The sequence below is a fragment of the Etheostoma spectabile genome, unplaced genomic scaffold (assembly GCF_008692095.1).
Source record: "Etheostoma spectabile isolate EspeVRDwgs_2016 unplaced genomic scaffold, UIUC_Espe_1.0 scaffold00009539, whole genome shotgun sequence".
NCBI classification, from domain to species: Eukaryota; Metazoa; Chordata; class Actinopteri; order Perciformes; family Percidae; genus Etheostoma; species Etheostoma spectabile.
In genome coordinates this window covers 21928-35180 of record NW_022603707.1, presented here as the reverse complement: position 1 = coordinate 35180, position 13253 = coordinate 21928, and the positions used below count along the sequence as shown (strand labels likewise).

The 13253-nt window shown below is 45.7% G+C and overlaps 2 protein-coding genes across 2 annotated transcripts; one reads left to right on the top strand and one right to left on the bottom strand.

Annotated features, from left to right (window-relative positions):
* The first annotated feature begins 2667 nt into the window (after positions 1-2667).
* LOC116679138 (E3 SUMO-protein ligase EGR2) lies at positions 2668-3852 on the top strand. Its single transcript, XM_032508832.1, has one exon. It carries the CDS (start codon positions 2867-2869, stop codon positions 3632-3634), a length of 768 nt encoding a protein of 255 aa, XP_032364723.1. The 5' UTR covers positions 2668-2866; the 3' UTR covers positions 3635-3852.
* Positions 3853-5752: 1900 nt separating this feature from the next.
* LOC116679137 (2-aminoethanethiol dioxygenase) lies at positions 5753-10388 on the bottom strand. Its single transcript, XM_032508831.1, has 2 exons — positions 10154-10388; positions 5753-9635 (listed from the first exon to the last, which is right to left on the bottom strand). The coding sequence occupies exon 2, from the start codon at positions 9431-9433 to the stop codon at positions 8669-8671; it is 765 nt and encodes a 254-aa protein (XP_032364722.1). The 5' UTR covers positions 9434-9635; positions 10154-10388; the 3' UTR covers positions 5753-8668.
* Positions 10389-13253: the final 2865 nt, after the last annotated feature.

Genomic DNA, 13253 nt, shown 5'->3' with positions numbered 1-13253 from the left:
TTGTAACAGTGGGCGTTGAAAAGGCTGCTCGCTGCTCGCGGTGCGTTCAAGTGACGCAGCAGAAGCTTCAGCTCCACTCGCTCTCTAATCGAGTCATCAACAACACAAAGGGACTCAGATGTCTTCTGCTGACGCCACAAAAACGTCTCAACCCTCCTGGTGTCTTCAGGACAAATTTGACCCCTTTCCAAAAAGTTTCTATGTCAGACATTTTGGTTTCTTTGAAATGCATTTTCAAAAAAAGTAACGTGGTCCTCACACGCTAACCCTCATGTTGTCTTCATGTTGTCTTCATGTTGTCTTCATGTTGTCTTTATGTTGTCCTCATGGTGCCCTCATGTTGTCTTCATGCTGTCCTCATGTTGTCTTTATGTTGTCCTCATGTTGTCCTCATGTTGTCTTCATGTTGTCTTCATGCTGTCCTCATGTTGTCTTTATGTTGCCCTCATGTTGTCTTCATGTTGTCCTCATGTTGTCTTCATGTTGTCATCATGTTGTCCTCATGTTGTCCTCATGTTGTCTTCATGTTGTCCTCATGTTGTCTTCATGTTGTCCTCATGTTGTCTTTATGTTGTCCTCATGTTGTCTTTATGTTGTCCTCATGTTGTCTTTATGTTGTCCTCATGTTGTCTTTATGTTGTCCTCATGTTGTCTTCATGCTGTCCTCATGTTGTCTTCATGTTGTCCTCATGTTGTCTTCATGTTGTCCTCATGTTGTCTTTATGTTGTCCTCATGTTGTCTTTATGTTGTCCTCATGTTGTCTTCATGCTGTCCTCATGTTGTCTTTATGTTGTCCTCATGTTGTCTTCATGTTGTCCTCATGTTGTCTTCATGTTGTCCTCATGGTGCCCTCATGTTGTCCTCATGGTGCCCTCATGTTGCCTTCATGTTGTCCTCATGTTGTCCTCATGGTGCCCTCATGTTGTCTTCATGTTGTCTTCATGTTGTCTTCATGCTGTCCTCATGTTGTCCCCATGTTGTCTTCATGTTGTCCTCATGTTGTCCCAATGTTGCCTTCATGTTGTCCTCATGTTGTCCCCATGTTGCCCTCATGTTGTCCCCATGTTGTCCTCATGTTGTCCTCATGTTGTCCCAATGTTGCCTTCATGTTGTCCTCATGTTGTCCCCATGTTGCCCTCATGTTGTCCCCATGTTGTCCTCATGTTGCAGTCTAGACCTGCTCTATCTGCTAATTATAGAATGGTCCTGTCCTGTCTATGTGTAAATTATAGAGCGTGGTCTAGACCTGCTCTACCTGTAAAGGGTCTCCAGATAACTCTTTGTTATGAATTGATAATATAAATAAAATTGAATTGAAAAAAACAACAGGACAGTCTTAAAAACACATGGAGACACATGGAGTGTTCTGTGAATTAGGATAAACTCTCAACATGTAATTCGGATTTTATCTCCACGCATCGTCACGTTGAGCTCTTCCACTATTCCGGAGTTTCCTCTTCTTTCTTTTTTTTCAACCCCCCAAGTCCAAATTTGGGGAATGACGCACGGGGACACCCAGAGATTCCCTTTAAATCTCAGCGCCGCGTCCACGGAGCTGCTGAAGACACGAGAGGCGCAACAAAAATGCATTAACATGCAGTTAGTTAGGCAGAAGATTTGACTCGTTATTCTTCATTTGACCCGCCCGGTTGTCCAGGATGTGTGCTAAAGTAGCGGAGGAAGTGTCAGTGTCTCGAGGCAGAAGTGCGGATAATATTCCCAAAGACGCGCACGCGGCGCAGGGGGCGCTGGTTGTCTTCAAAGAAGAGGCGGATGAACACGAGAGCGACAGCGGTAAGAATCGGTGGCGTTTTCCTTATGTGAAAGCAAGAGAAAACGTTACTTGTGTTGCGTTCAAGTGTTTTGAATGGAAAGTCAAGTGTTGCGTTCACGGAGCTCCGCGTCGCGAGATGAATGATTGACAGGCTGATATGAAGCGCAGCAACTACTGGTCATGTGTGGGTTGTTTTCTGGGTGAATGGGTGAGTTGTTTGCTCTCTAAAATGTCAGAAAATTGGGGAAAATGTGCATCAGTGTTCCCCAAATTCCCCAAAATAACGTCCTCAAATGTCTCGTTTTGTCCACATACCCAAAGATATTTATTTTTACTTTTTTCATTAAAAAAATGACTCAAATTGATTATGAAAAATAGCGGGTGAACAATTTAGTCGACAATTAACCGATTAATCTCTGCAGCTCTGTGTTTTAAATCGATCTGCAACCAAACTCCCTTTAAATTTCATACAATTTAACGCAAAAGAGAGAAGAAACTAGAAAATATTCACATGTAACACGCTGGAAACGGAGGTTACTTTATTTTATTGGTCAAACAAAATACAATTAGCAACGTTAACATACCCCCCCCCCCCCCCCCCCAACATCTCATCATCATGCACCCACTCAAACAAAATCAAGAAAAATGACACAGTAACTACAATATCTCAAGAACAAAATTAAAATATTTTTTCCATAAAAATGACTCAAATCCAGTAGTCGATTAATTTAATTAGTAGTCGGTTAATTTAATTAGTAGTCGGTTAATTTAATTAGTAGTCGACTAATCGATGAGTCTGTCCACCTCTTGTTTTGATCCTCTAACCTCTTTAAATCGTGTTTTCTGTGTTTTCAGGTGATTTTCTGTTCCACGGCGACGTGACGCGGTACGTGGCCACTTTACGCACGCACCCCGTGGCGTTTACGGGCCAGTTCTCGGTGGACTCCAGAGTCCCGGGAGGACCGTGGACACCGGAGGACCTCATCCACGTGATAAGGGCCGACATTGGCACCCCGGGGCCCGACCCGGTCTCGGAACCGTGTCCAAGGTCGCCGAACATTTACGCAGAAGGAGACGCGGCGGAAGGCAGTATGGCGCACAGCCAGCCGGACATCAGCCACATGTACGCGCCCCCCCACCCACACCCACACCCCCACCCTTACACTCACACACACCCCCACCCGGCCCCCTCCTACTCCTGCAGCGCGGACATGTACCCGGACCAGTCGGCAGGGGGGTATCTAGCCACGTCCACCTGCGCCGTGTCCTACCACGCGCCTCCGTCCTACAACCCGGCGCCCAAACCGCCCGTGGACGGCGCCGCGCTGCTCTCCATCATGCCGGACTACGGGGCCTTCTACCCGCAGAGCTGCCAGAGAGACGTGCACGCGCTCAGGGTGCCCCCGCCTCTCACTCCTCTCAACACCATCAGGAACTTTACGCTCGGCGCGCCCTCGTCCGGCGCGGACGGCGCCGCGTCCGCGGCCTTCCCGGGCCACCAGAGCCTCCCCCTCAGGCCGATCCTGAGACCCAGGAAGTACCCGAACCGGCCCAGCAAGACGCCCGTGCACCAGAGGCCGTACCCGTGCCCGGCCGAGGGCTGCGACCGCCGGTTCTCCCGGTCGGACGAGCTCAGCCGGCACGTGCGCATCCACACCGGGCACAAACCGTTCCAGTGCCGCATCTGCATGCGGACCTTCAGCCGCAGCGACCACCTCACCACGCACATCCGCACGCACACCGGGGAGAAGCCCTTCTCCTGCGACCAGTGCGGCAGGAAGTTCGCCCGGAGCGACGAGAGGCGGCGGCACGCGAAGATCCACCTGCGGCAGAAGGCGAGAAAGTCCTCCGCGTCCTAACATCCGCACGGCGCATGCGCAGATGTCGCTAAACGTCAAGTTGAACGTGAACACCTCCTGCCATTTTTTACAGTGTGGTATTAGTACTTTTACTTGTAAAAGAGTATTTTTTACAGTGTGGTATTGGTACTTTTACTTGTAAAAGAGTATTTTTTACAGTGTGGTATTGGTACTTTTACTTGTAAAAGAGTATTTTTTACAGTGTGGTATTAGTACTTTTACTTGCAAAGAGTATTTTTTACAGTGTGGTATTAGTACTTTTACTTGCAAAGAGTATTTTTTACAGTGTGGTATTAGTACTTTTACTTGTAACAGTACTTTTTACAGTGTGGTATTAGTACTTTTAATGTAACAGTATTTTTTACAGTGTGGTATTAGTACTTTTACTTGTAACAGTATTTTTTACAGTGTGGTATTAGTACCTTTACTTGTAAAGAGTATTTTTTACAGCGTGGTATTAGTACTTTTACTTGTAACAGTATTTTTTACAGTGTGGTATTTGTACTTTTACTGAAGTAAAGTATCTGAGTACTTCTTCCGCCAGAAGAGCCCAACTCTCATCTTTTATTTTGGTTTATTTTTTTTACAAAAAAAGGAAGGAATCACATTAAAAAAGGAGTGGTGGATTGTAACTAAGTACATTTACTCCGGTACTTTCTACTTCTACTCGACTACATTTCAGAAAGAAATATTCTACTTTAGTTACTAGTTACTTTAGTTACTAGTTACTTTAGTTACTCCACTACATTCATCTGACAGCTTTAGTTACTAGTTACTTTAGTTACTAGTTACTTTAGTTCCTCCACTACATTCATCTGACAGCTTTAGTTACTAGTTACTTTAGTTACTAGTTACTTTAGTTACTAGTTACTTTAGTTACTAGTTACTTTCCACATTCAGATTCCTGCACATTAAACACATGTAGTTAATGATCGGATGTTAATTATAAAGTAACCATAGCAACAACATAACGACCTACAGGTCCATCTGAGATGATGATGTCATATATCAGCTGAGATGATGATGTCATGTATCAGCTGAGATGATGATGTCATATATCAGCTGAGATGATGATGTCATATATCAGCTGAGACGATGATGTCATATATCAGCTGAGATGATGATGTCATGTATCAGCTGAGATGATGATGTCATATATCAGCTGAGATGATGATGTCATGTATCAGCTGATTGGGTCCTTTACTCTTTCTACAACGGGAGGATTCTTCTTCCCTTTTATATTTTAACTACATTCTCCTGATTATTCTTACACACTTTTACTGAAGTTACATTTTAAAAGTTGTACTTTTACTTGTAACAGAGTTTTTTTTTTTTTACAGTGTGGTATTTGTACTTTTTTGCCCGGCGCTCCGCCCGGCGCTCCGTCAGGTCAGCGGCAGTTGGCGGTTTGCTAACGGATCGACTGGCAGCTCCCGATGCCCCTGTAAGTCACATATTTTGGGGTAACTGAACCGCCAACTGCCACTGACCGGGCGGAGCACCAAGGGGAAGCCCCGGGCGGAGCCTTTCCTGAAGGAAAATGAAAAATGGAGCGCTCCTACGTAGGAGGGCGGAGCACCAAGAGGAGCAAGAGGGGCAGAGTGCCAGGCGGAGCGCCGGATGGAGCGCCGGGCGGAGCCTTTCCTGAAGGGAAATTAAAATGGAGCGCTCCTACATAGGAGGGTGGAGCACCAAGCGGAACTCCGGGCGGAGCACCAAGCGGAGCGCCAAGTGGAGCCTTTCCTGAAGGGAAATGAAAATGGAGCGCTCCTACGTAAAAGGGCGGAGCCCCAAGCGGAGCCCCAAGCGGAGTACCAGGCGGAGAACCGAGCGGAGCGCCGGAGGGAGCCTTTCCTGAAGGGAAATGAAAATGGAGCGCTCCTACATAGGAGGGTGGAGCACCAAGCAGAGCACTGGGCGGAGAACCGAGCGGAGCGCCGGAGGGAGCCATTCCTGAAGGGAAAGGAAAATGGAGCGCTCCTACGTAGGAGGGTGGAGCTCCGGGTGGGGCACCGGGCGGAGCCTTTCCTGAAGGGAAATGAAAATGGAGCGCTCCTACGTAGGAGGGTGGAGCCAGGCCAACACCATTCTGAAGAAAATAAAACCCTTTAGGCGAAATAAACAGCACATTTTATATGAAAAGGACAGAAAAATCTTCATTACAAGCAAAAACACGTCAGTACAGATTCATATCACTGGACTCAATATAGAGCTATATAGAGAAACCTGTGGGGGGGGGGGGGGCTATATAGAGAAACCTGTGGGGGGGGGGGCTATATAGAGAAACCTATGAGCAAAAAGCATGAAATGGCTGAAACTGCGTAGCGCCCCTTTAATTCCATCAACTTCATTATGAACCAACCCTGAAACTCACTTTTCATTTCTGCTTCATTTATTTAACCAAATAGTGAAAAACGCTCTTTTCTTAACGTGGAAGAAGAACAGGAATTTTAATTTAGTGCATAACTTAATCTCTGAAAGTCAGTCAGGGACAGGATCGCAAACAAGTCCTGAAGATCAAATTCTTCCGGGGAAAGAGAAGAGGACGAGGTCTACAGTCTGTGGAGTCCTCAACCCAGCAGGACACAAAAACCTGCAGGCTTACACAGTCCTGAAGCAGGAAGACGGTTTTAAAAAGAAAGGACGAGTCCCTTCGTGGTCCACAGAGACAACTCAGCGAAGTGGTCTCGGCCCACCCAGGTCGGGACACGGGGCCCTGGTCCACCCAGGTCAAGACACCGTCTCGGTCCACCAGGTCAGGACACGGGGCCCTGGTCCACCCAGGTTGGGAGACCGGTCTCGGTCCACCAAGGTCAAGACACCGGTCTCGGTCCACCCGGGTTTGGAGACCGGTCTCGGTCCACCCAGGTCAGGACACGGGGCCCTGGTCCACCGGGTTGGGAGACCGGTCTCGGTCCACCCAGGTCAGGACACGGGGCCCTGGTCCACCCGGGTTGGGAGACCGATCTCGGTCCACCTAGGTCAAGACACTGGTCTTGGTCCACCCAGGTCAAGACACCGGTCTCGGTCCACCCAGGTTAGGAGACCGGTCTCGGTCCACCAAGGTCAAGACACCGGTCTCGGTCCACCCAGGTCGGGAGACCGATCTCGGTCCACCCAGGTCAGGATACGGGGCCCTGGTCCACCCAGGTTGGGAGACCGGTCTCGGTCCACCAAGGTCAAGACACCGGTCTCGGTCCACCCCAGGTCGGACCAGCCGGGTCAGGACACTGGTCTTGGCCCACCCAGGTCAGGACACGGGGCCTTGGTCCACCCGGGTCGGGACACAGGGTCTCGGTCCACCCGGGTCGGGCCAGCCAGGTCAGGACACTGGTCTTGGTCCACCCAGGTCGGACCAGCCGGGTCAGGACACTGGTCTTGGTCCACCCAGGTCAGGACACGGGGCCCTGGTCCACCCAGGTTGGGAGACCGGTCTCGGTCTGGAAATCCCCCAAAAAGTAGATTATAATCCCAACATATAGAAAAAAAATTTATGTAGTTCTACAAAGTTTTTAAACTACAGATTTAATTCGGGAGACTCGGTAGGACACACACACACACACACACACACACACACACACACACACACACACACACACACACACACACACACACACCACACAACACACACACACACACACACACACACCTTGGAAGACAAGGGTTAAAAAACGTCTATATCTGAAATCTGAGTCTCTTTTTAACCAAATTACCACAAAAAAACGCTCTTTAAAACACAACTAATAACTTTCGTTCCTCTGATCTTAACTATTAGTCAAAATAATTCATAATTCCTGCTTTTTTGACTCAAATATTGGGTATAATTCTACATAAATGAGGGTTATTGACCATTAATTTCAAAAAAGTATAAAACTAGTAACGTGGTGGTGGTGGAAACTACAAAAAAAAAGGCTGAAAAATGGACGAAAATGTCAAATTTTTGTAATTGTTTTTGACTCAAAAGGACAACACAAGGGTTAATATGTAATAAAGTAACTGTTTTCTTCTTTTAAATGGTGCTTTTTACGTTCTATTAAATGTTCAATGTGGTCAATAACAACATGTTAGAAATCCTCTTTTTAATTCAACATTCAGTTTGTTGTATTTTAGCAGAATCGTGATCAAAAAGGCAGACGTGAGTTCACTTAAATATCTGGTTTTCAGTCAATTTATCGCAAATATCATCGTTTCAAATCACACAAAATCCATCGTATGGTGCAGTAATGTTGTTTTAAATCACATATTATGCATCATATGGTTTTAAATCTCATATTATGCATCATATAATGCAGTAATGTTGGTTTAAATCACATATTATGCATCATATGGTTTTAAATCTCATATTATGCATCATATAATGCAGTAATGTTGGTTTAAATCACATATTATGCATCATATGGTTTTAAATCTCATATATGCATCATATAATGCAGTAATGTTGGTTTAAATCACATATTATGCATCATATGATGCAGTAATGTTGTTTTAAATCACATATTATGCATCATATAATGCAGTAATGTTGGTTTAAATCACATATTATGCATCATATAATGCAGTAATGTTGGTTTAAATCACATATTATGCATCATATGGTGCAGTAATGTCATTTTAAATCTTATATTATGCATCATATGGTGCAGTAATGTCATTTTAAATCTCATATTTTGCATCATATGGTGCAGTAATATTGGTTTAAATCACATATTATGCATCATATGGTGCAGTAATGTCATTTTAAATCTCATATTTTGCATCATATAATGCAGTAATGTTGTTTTAAATCACATATTTTGCATCATATCATTTTAAATCACATGTTATGCATCATATTGTGCAGTAATATCGTTTTAAATCACATATTATGCATCATATTGTGCAGTAATATTGGTTTAAATCGCATATTTCATCATGTGGTGCAGACCCTTTATCCAGTCTAGTGTTGTCAAACCAAGTCCAAAGTCCCGGCCTCGTGCCCTTCCAGGCTGCATATACACCAGCCCCATGTTGCGGGTCCAGGTGAGTCCCAAGGTCTCAGAGGCGGACCTCCGGGCCCGGGTACGGCTCCCCTCCGCACCAGAAGTCCGGAGGCTGCGAGATCTCCACGAGCCAGACCTCCTTCTCCTTCTGCTGCTCAGTGTTTCTAACCTCGGCCTCTGCCAGGACCTTGTAGTAGTGGCAGTCTCTGCCGTCGTCCGGGTCGTACGGGGGGGCCAGGATGTCCATGAACGCGGTCGGACCGTCCACCGCGTCGATCTGGTGCAGGTTGTCCCGGTCCGGGGTCAGCACGCACGGGCCGCTCTCCTCCGTGTAGACCTCCGTGGACCGGAGCAGGGACCGCTGCAGGGCGCCCTTCTGCACCTGGGGGGGCGGCGGTGCAGCCGGCGTGCCCCCCTGCCGGTCCAGCCTGTCAAAGCAGCTGATCCGGACCTGCCCGTACAGGACTTTGAGCACGCCGTGCATCCCGGGGTGGTCGTGCAGCGGGATCGAGGCGCCGCTTTTCAGCAGGAACACCCCCATGCTGAACTGGTCCGTCTCGCATATGTGCATGTAGGTGACCGGGGGCCCGCCGTGGTGGTACGGGGCCGGCACCGGGCCGGAGGACCCTCCTCCTCTGCGGGGCACTAGATTCAGGTCCGCCGCGCGCACCTCCGTCATCAGGCTCTTCAGCTGGCTTCGGGTCTCCAGGAACGACTTCCCGGGCTCCTCGCCGACCCGGGGCGGACTCCTGAAGGTGAGGAGGGCCTGGCGAGCTATTCTCTGGACTATGGAGGTCATGTTGCTGTCACCTGTCATCATACCGGCGCGAGGAACGGACCGTGCAAGCCCCGGTCTCGGTCCCGGTCTCTCTCTCTCTCTCTCTCTCTTTCTCCGTCCGCTTGTTAGCTTTAGCTACTTAGCTGGCGTCAAAGATCGTCTGTTAACGAGATGACTCACTCCGCACACAGTCTTCTTCACGCCTCTGGACGGTTGTATTTTGGTTTTTTTTTTTTTTGTATTCCTGATGTCAACAAAAAAATAAAAATATTCTGTCACTATGACAGAAAGTCACAGTTGAAGTCAAAGCTGAATTTACAAAAATTAAAGACAATAAATCCAAAACAACTAACGTTTCCCCCACAAACTCTAAGTACTTTTGGCTGTAGTTTCTATGGTAATTACAAAAGAGGAATATAGGGCCTTTTATTCCACATGTGACCCTAATCCTATTCTATATGGTATCATCCTATAATATGTATAATCCTATGTGAATTACAGATATTGCAGATATATCCTGGACTGGGTGTGTTATCCTCGTTATTGTCAAATAAACTGAATTAACACAAGGAACAGAATAATATAGGTCAACATATATATGTCAACATGACTGTGGCGATACATGTTAATGTAAAACATGCGTAAACATGCTTGTGTACAACTAAAAAATAAGAGTGAATTGATCAAATATATTAAGTTTCCCCCACAATAAACACATAGTAATGTGTCCGATTCCGAAATGACGGCGGAGTGATACCTCACCTCTTTGTTCTCCTCTTTGGTCCGATCACAACACCACGTTCATTGCCCGCGTTCACTGTCTGCCTTTTACCCCTTCACGTGCTCATTCATTCGTGTTGTTTGTGCTAATGAACACTCGTGAATTTTCACGTAAAAAGGCCACACAACAAATACGTGATGACACAACTCTGCGGGGGCTAACTTTCACGCAACGTTTTGACTCAAACGCGGGCAGCCGTTGCGACTTCTGGGCCCCATTTGTGAATAGCTGTCAAACACGTCCGCACCAGACGCCGCTTTAATCAGTTTACACGCCGTGCATTGTGGGACATGTAGTCAGACGGCCATCGATACTATCTTCACTGACACAAATGATGCTTCGTTGTGATATTAAGACAATAAAAGTTGTTGTTTTTGTCACATTGCTTCTTACAGCCGAGATGTTTTCAGTGTGAAGGATTCAAATTGCTATTAAATCAGACTAACTGCCAAGACAATGCACTACAATTCCCAGCATGCCATAGAATGTTTAACTTTGAATGATCTTTTGCTCCCAGTCAACCGTACCTCCAACATAGGGGAATGTCGTTATTACTGCAATAAGAAACGGACAGTTATTTATTTATTTAAATGTTGTGCCATCTCACGGCTCTTCCCCTTGTGGGATTATAAACATTTTACGTGTTTATAGTATTTATTTATTACAACATACAATGTAAAGTGTTAGCATACCTGACATGTAGGCAGTTTGCTAACATGATAAAGCAATAATTAGCTAAAAGATGGATAAACAGTGGAATTAGTTAGCTAAATAAACAGCCATTATCCATCACTTCTGGCTAATCATTTCAACTGTTTATCCATGCGTGGATTTATCTAAATGTGACGGTTGTGGAACTACTCTAATGGTCCTCTACAGCCAGTCTCGCTGAGTTGTGTATGTGAGGCTGCGTCTGCGTCTGCACATGGGAAAATAAAGTGAAATCAGGGCGAGCACGTCGACACCACGGAGACAAACCCACAGCAGTTATCAGAAGTTCTGCTCATTTATTCTTAAATGTCTGTGATCGTATAGTGGATTTGTTTTACAAGAATTATAACAAAAATGGTTTCACAGTAATCTAAAATTAAATAAAATCCTAAACTCCCAAAAGGCATTATATTAAATACAAATACAGTATATTAACAATAGGCTACAGTCTCTCAACATTAGAATGCAGTGCCTACATTAACATTACATATTATACATAAAAATCAACAACAAATTCAATAACCGTTACCTGCACATGGGAAAATAAAGTGAAATCAGGGCGAGCACGTCGACACCACGGAGACAAACCCTACACACACACACACATTGAGTTAGCCAGAAGCAATGTAGAGTTAGCTAATTTAACATTTGGCTCTAAATTCAAAACGAATGCTTCAAACGACGCCAAACTAACGGCATTGAGCACTAAAGTACAATACAAAAATAATACAATAAAATTAAACATTGTGTAGTGGCTTTAAAACGTTTTTGGGCTAATATTGTCTCTGCAGCGTGTAACATGCAACTTACCACAGCAGTTATCAGAAGTTCTGCTGTGGATTACCCATAATTCCCTATCTTTAACCCTGCGGCGCATTGAGAAAGTGACACCAGCAGATGGCGCTCTTCCCATATATGCAGGAATTTAACAACCTATTTACAACCCGTTACATACACCCCCCTAAATTTCTGCAAAAGTGGGGAAGCGCAACCAAAAAAAAAACAGAGGAACCAGAAAAAAAAATTGATTACATTGAGCACTACTGCGTAATAGTCAGTTACAAACTCTCCTCATGGAGATATGCTAGGATAGGCTGGTACCAAAACCTAAACCTTAACAGAGACACGAGAGATGCCGTTTACACCTCTCCTAATGGACACAGTTCAAGAACTCAAGAGAAAAACTGAGTATCTGTCTACACTCATGAACAAGAATACTCAATTATACAGTACATAATAGTCACAATAGTCATAATAGTCACAGGCTACACTGCAAAAACATTTCTCACAAAAGTAACAAAAGAACTCACTGAAGACTTTGAATCTTCCACAACCTGGTCGTTCATCTCACAAAGTAATCTTTTTGGAGGTTTAATGGTCCTACCAAACCTAGTCATAGTCAGGTCTGGGAGTACTTGCTTTGGTTGGGTGCAAATCACAGGCTCAACTGACTCTGAGACTGCACTACTGGGAACATGTGAGTATGCATCAGCTAGCGAGTCTGTGGGAGGCTGTATGAGGTGACTGTGGGCAGACGGATCACCCGGAAATGATGACTGGCTCCCATCACTGTCCTGGCCACGACTTTCAACATCATCCACATGAGGAGTATTCTCGACTGCATTGAATGAACTGTCATTGCCATCAGGAACATCATCCAGACGAGGAGTTGTCTTAGCTGCGTCGGATGAACTGGGTAAGTCAACTTCATCAGGTCCAGCCTCTTTTCCAGATTGCAAAATCCACTGCAATGTCTTTTCATCACTGTCAAGTTGGTCATGAGGCAAAGCATCACCATGGTCACTTCCAGCGCCAACTGACAGGGAATCAGACAACAGGTCAACATCATCGTCTCTCAACAGGAAACTGACAGGAAGGAGTAGGTTCCGGTGAACTGTTTTCTCTTTGCCAGTGACTGTGTCCTTCACACGGTAGACATTGATAGCTGATCTTACGGACAACACTTCGTAAGGAATTGACTCCCATTTGTCCGCAACTTTCCGTTTTCCTCTCTCGCCTCTGTTTGCCAGTAAGACTCTATCACCAACAGTCAATGGTGAGCCTTTTACCTTGCGGTCGTAGAGCTTGGCGTGACGAGCCTGTTCAGCTGAACTGTGCCTCTGTGCAACTGCTGCTGCCTCACTCAGGTCTCTTTTGAGGTGGGACACAAACTCTGAATGGGTGACAACACAATCGTTCTTTAGAGCATGTTGGAACATCACATCGATTGGGAGTCTGGGAATCCTCCCAAACATGAGGTAAAAAGGTGCGAAACCTGTTGTTTCATGGACAGTGCAGTTATAACAGAAAGTCAGCACCTTTAATGACTGGGGCCACTTTGCTTTGGACTTGGGGGGTAAGGCTCTGATC

Bases quoted from the DNA above. Each gene is read 5' to 3' on its own strand.
- LOC116679138 (XM_032508832.1), top strand. From the start codon at position 2,867: ATGGCGCACAGCCAGCCGGACATCAGCCACATGTACGCGCCCCCCCAC.
- LOC116679137 (XM_032508831.1), bottom strand. From the start codon at position 9,433: ATGATGACAGGTGACAGCAACATGACCTCCATAGTCCAGAGAATAGCT.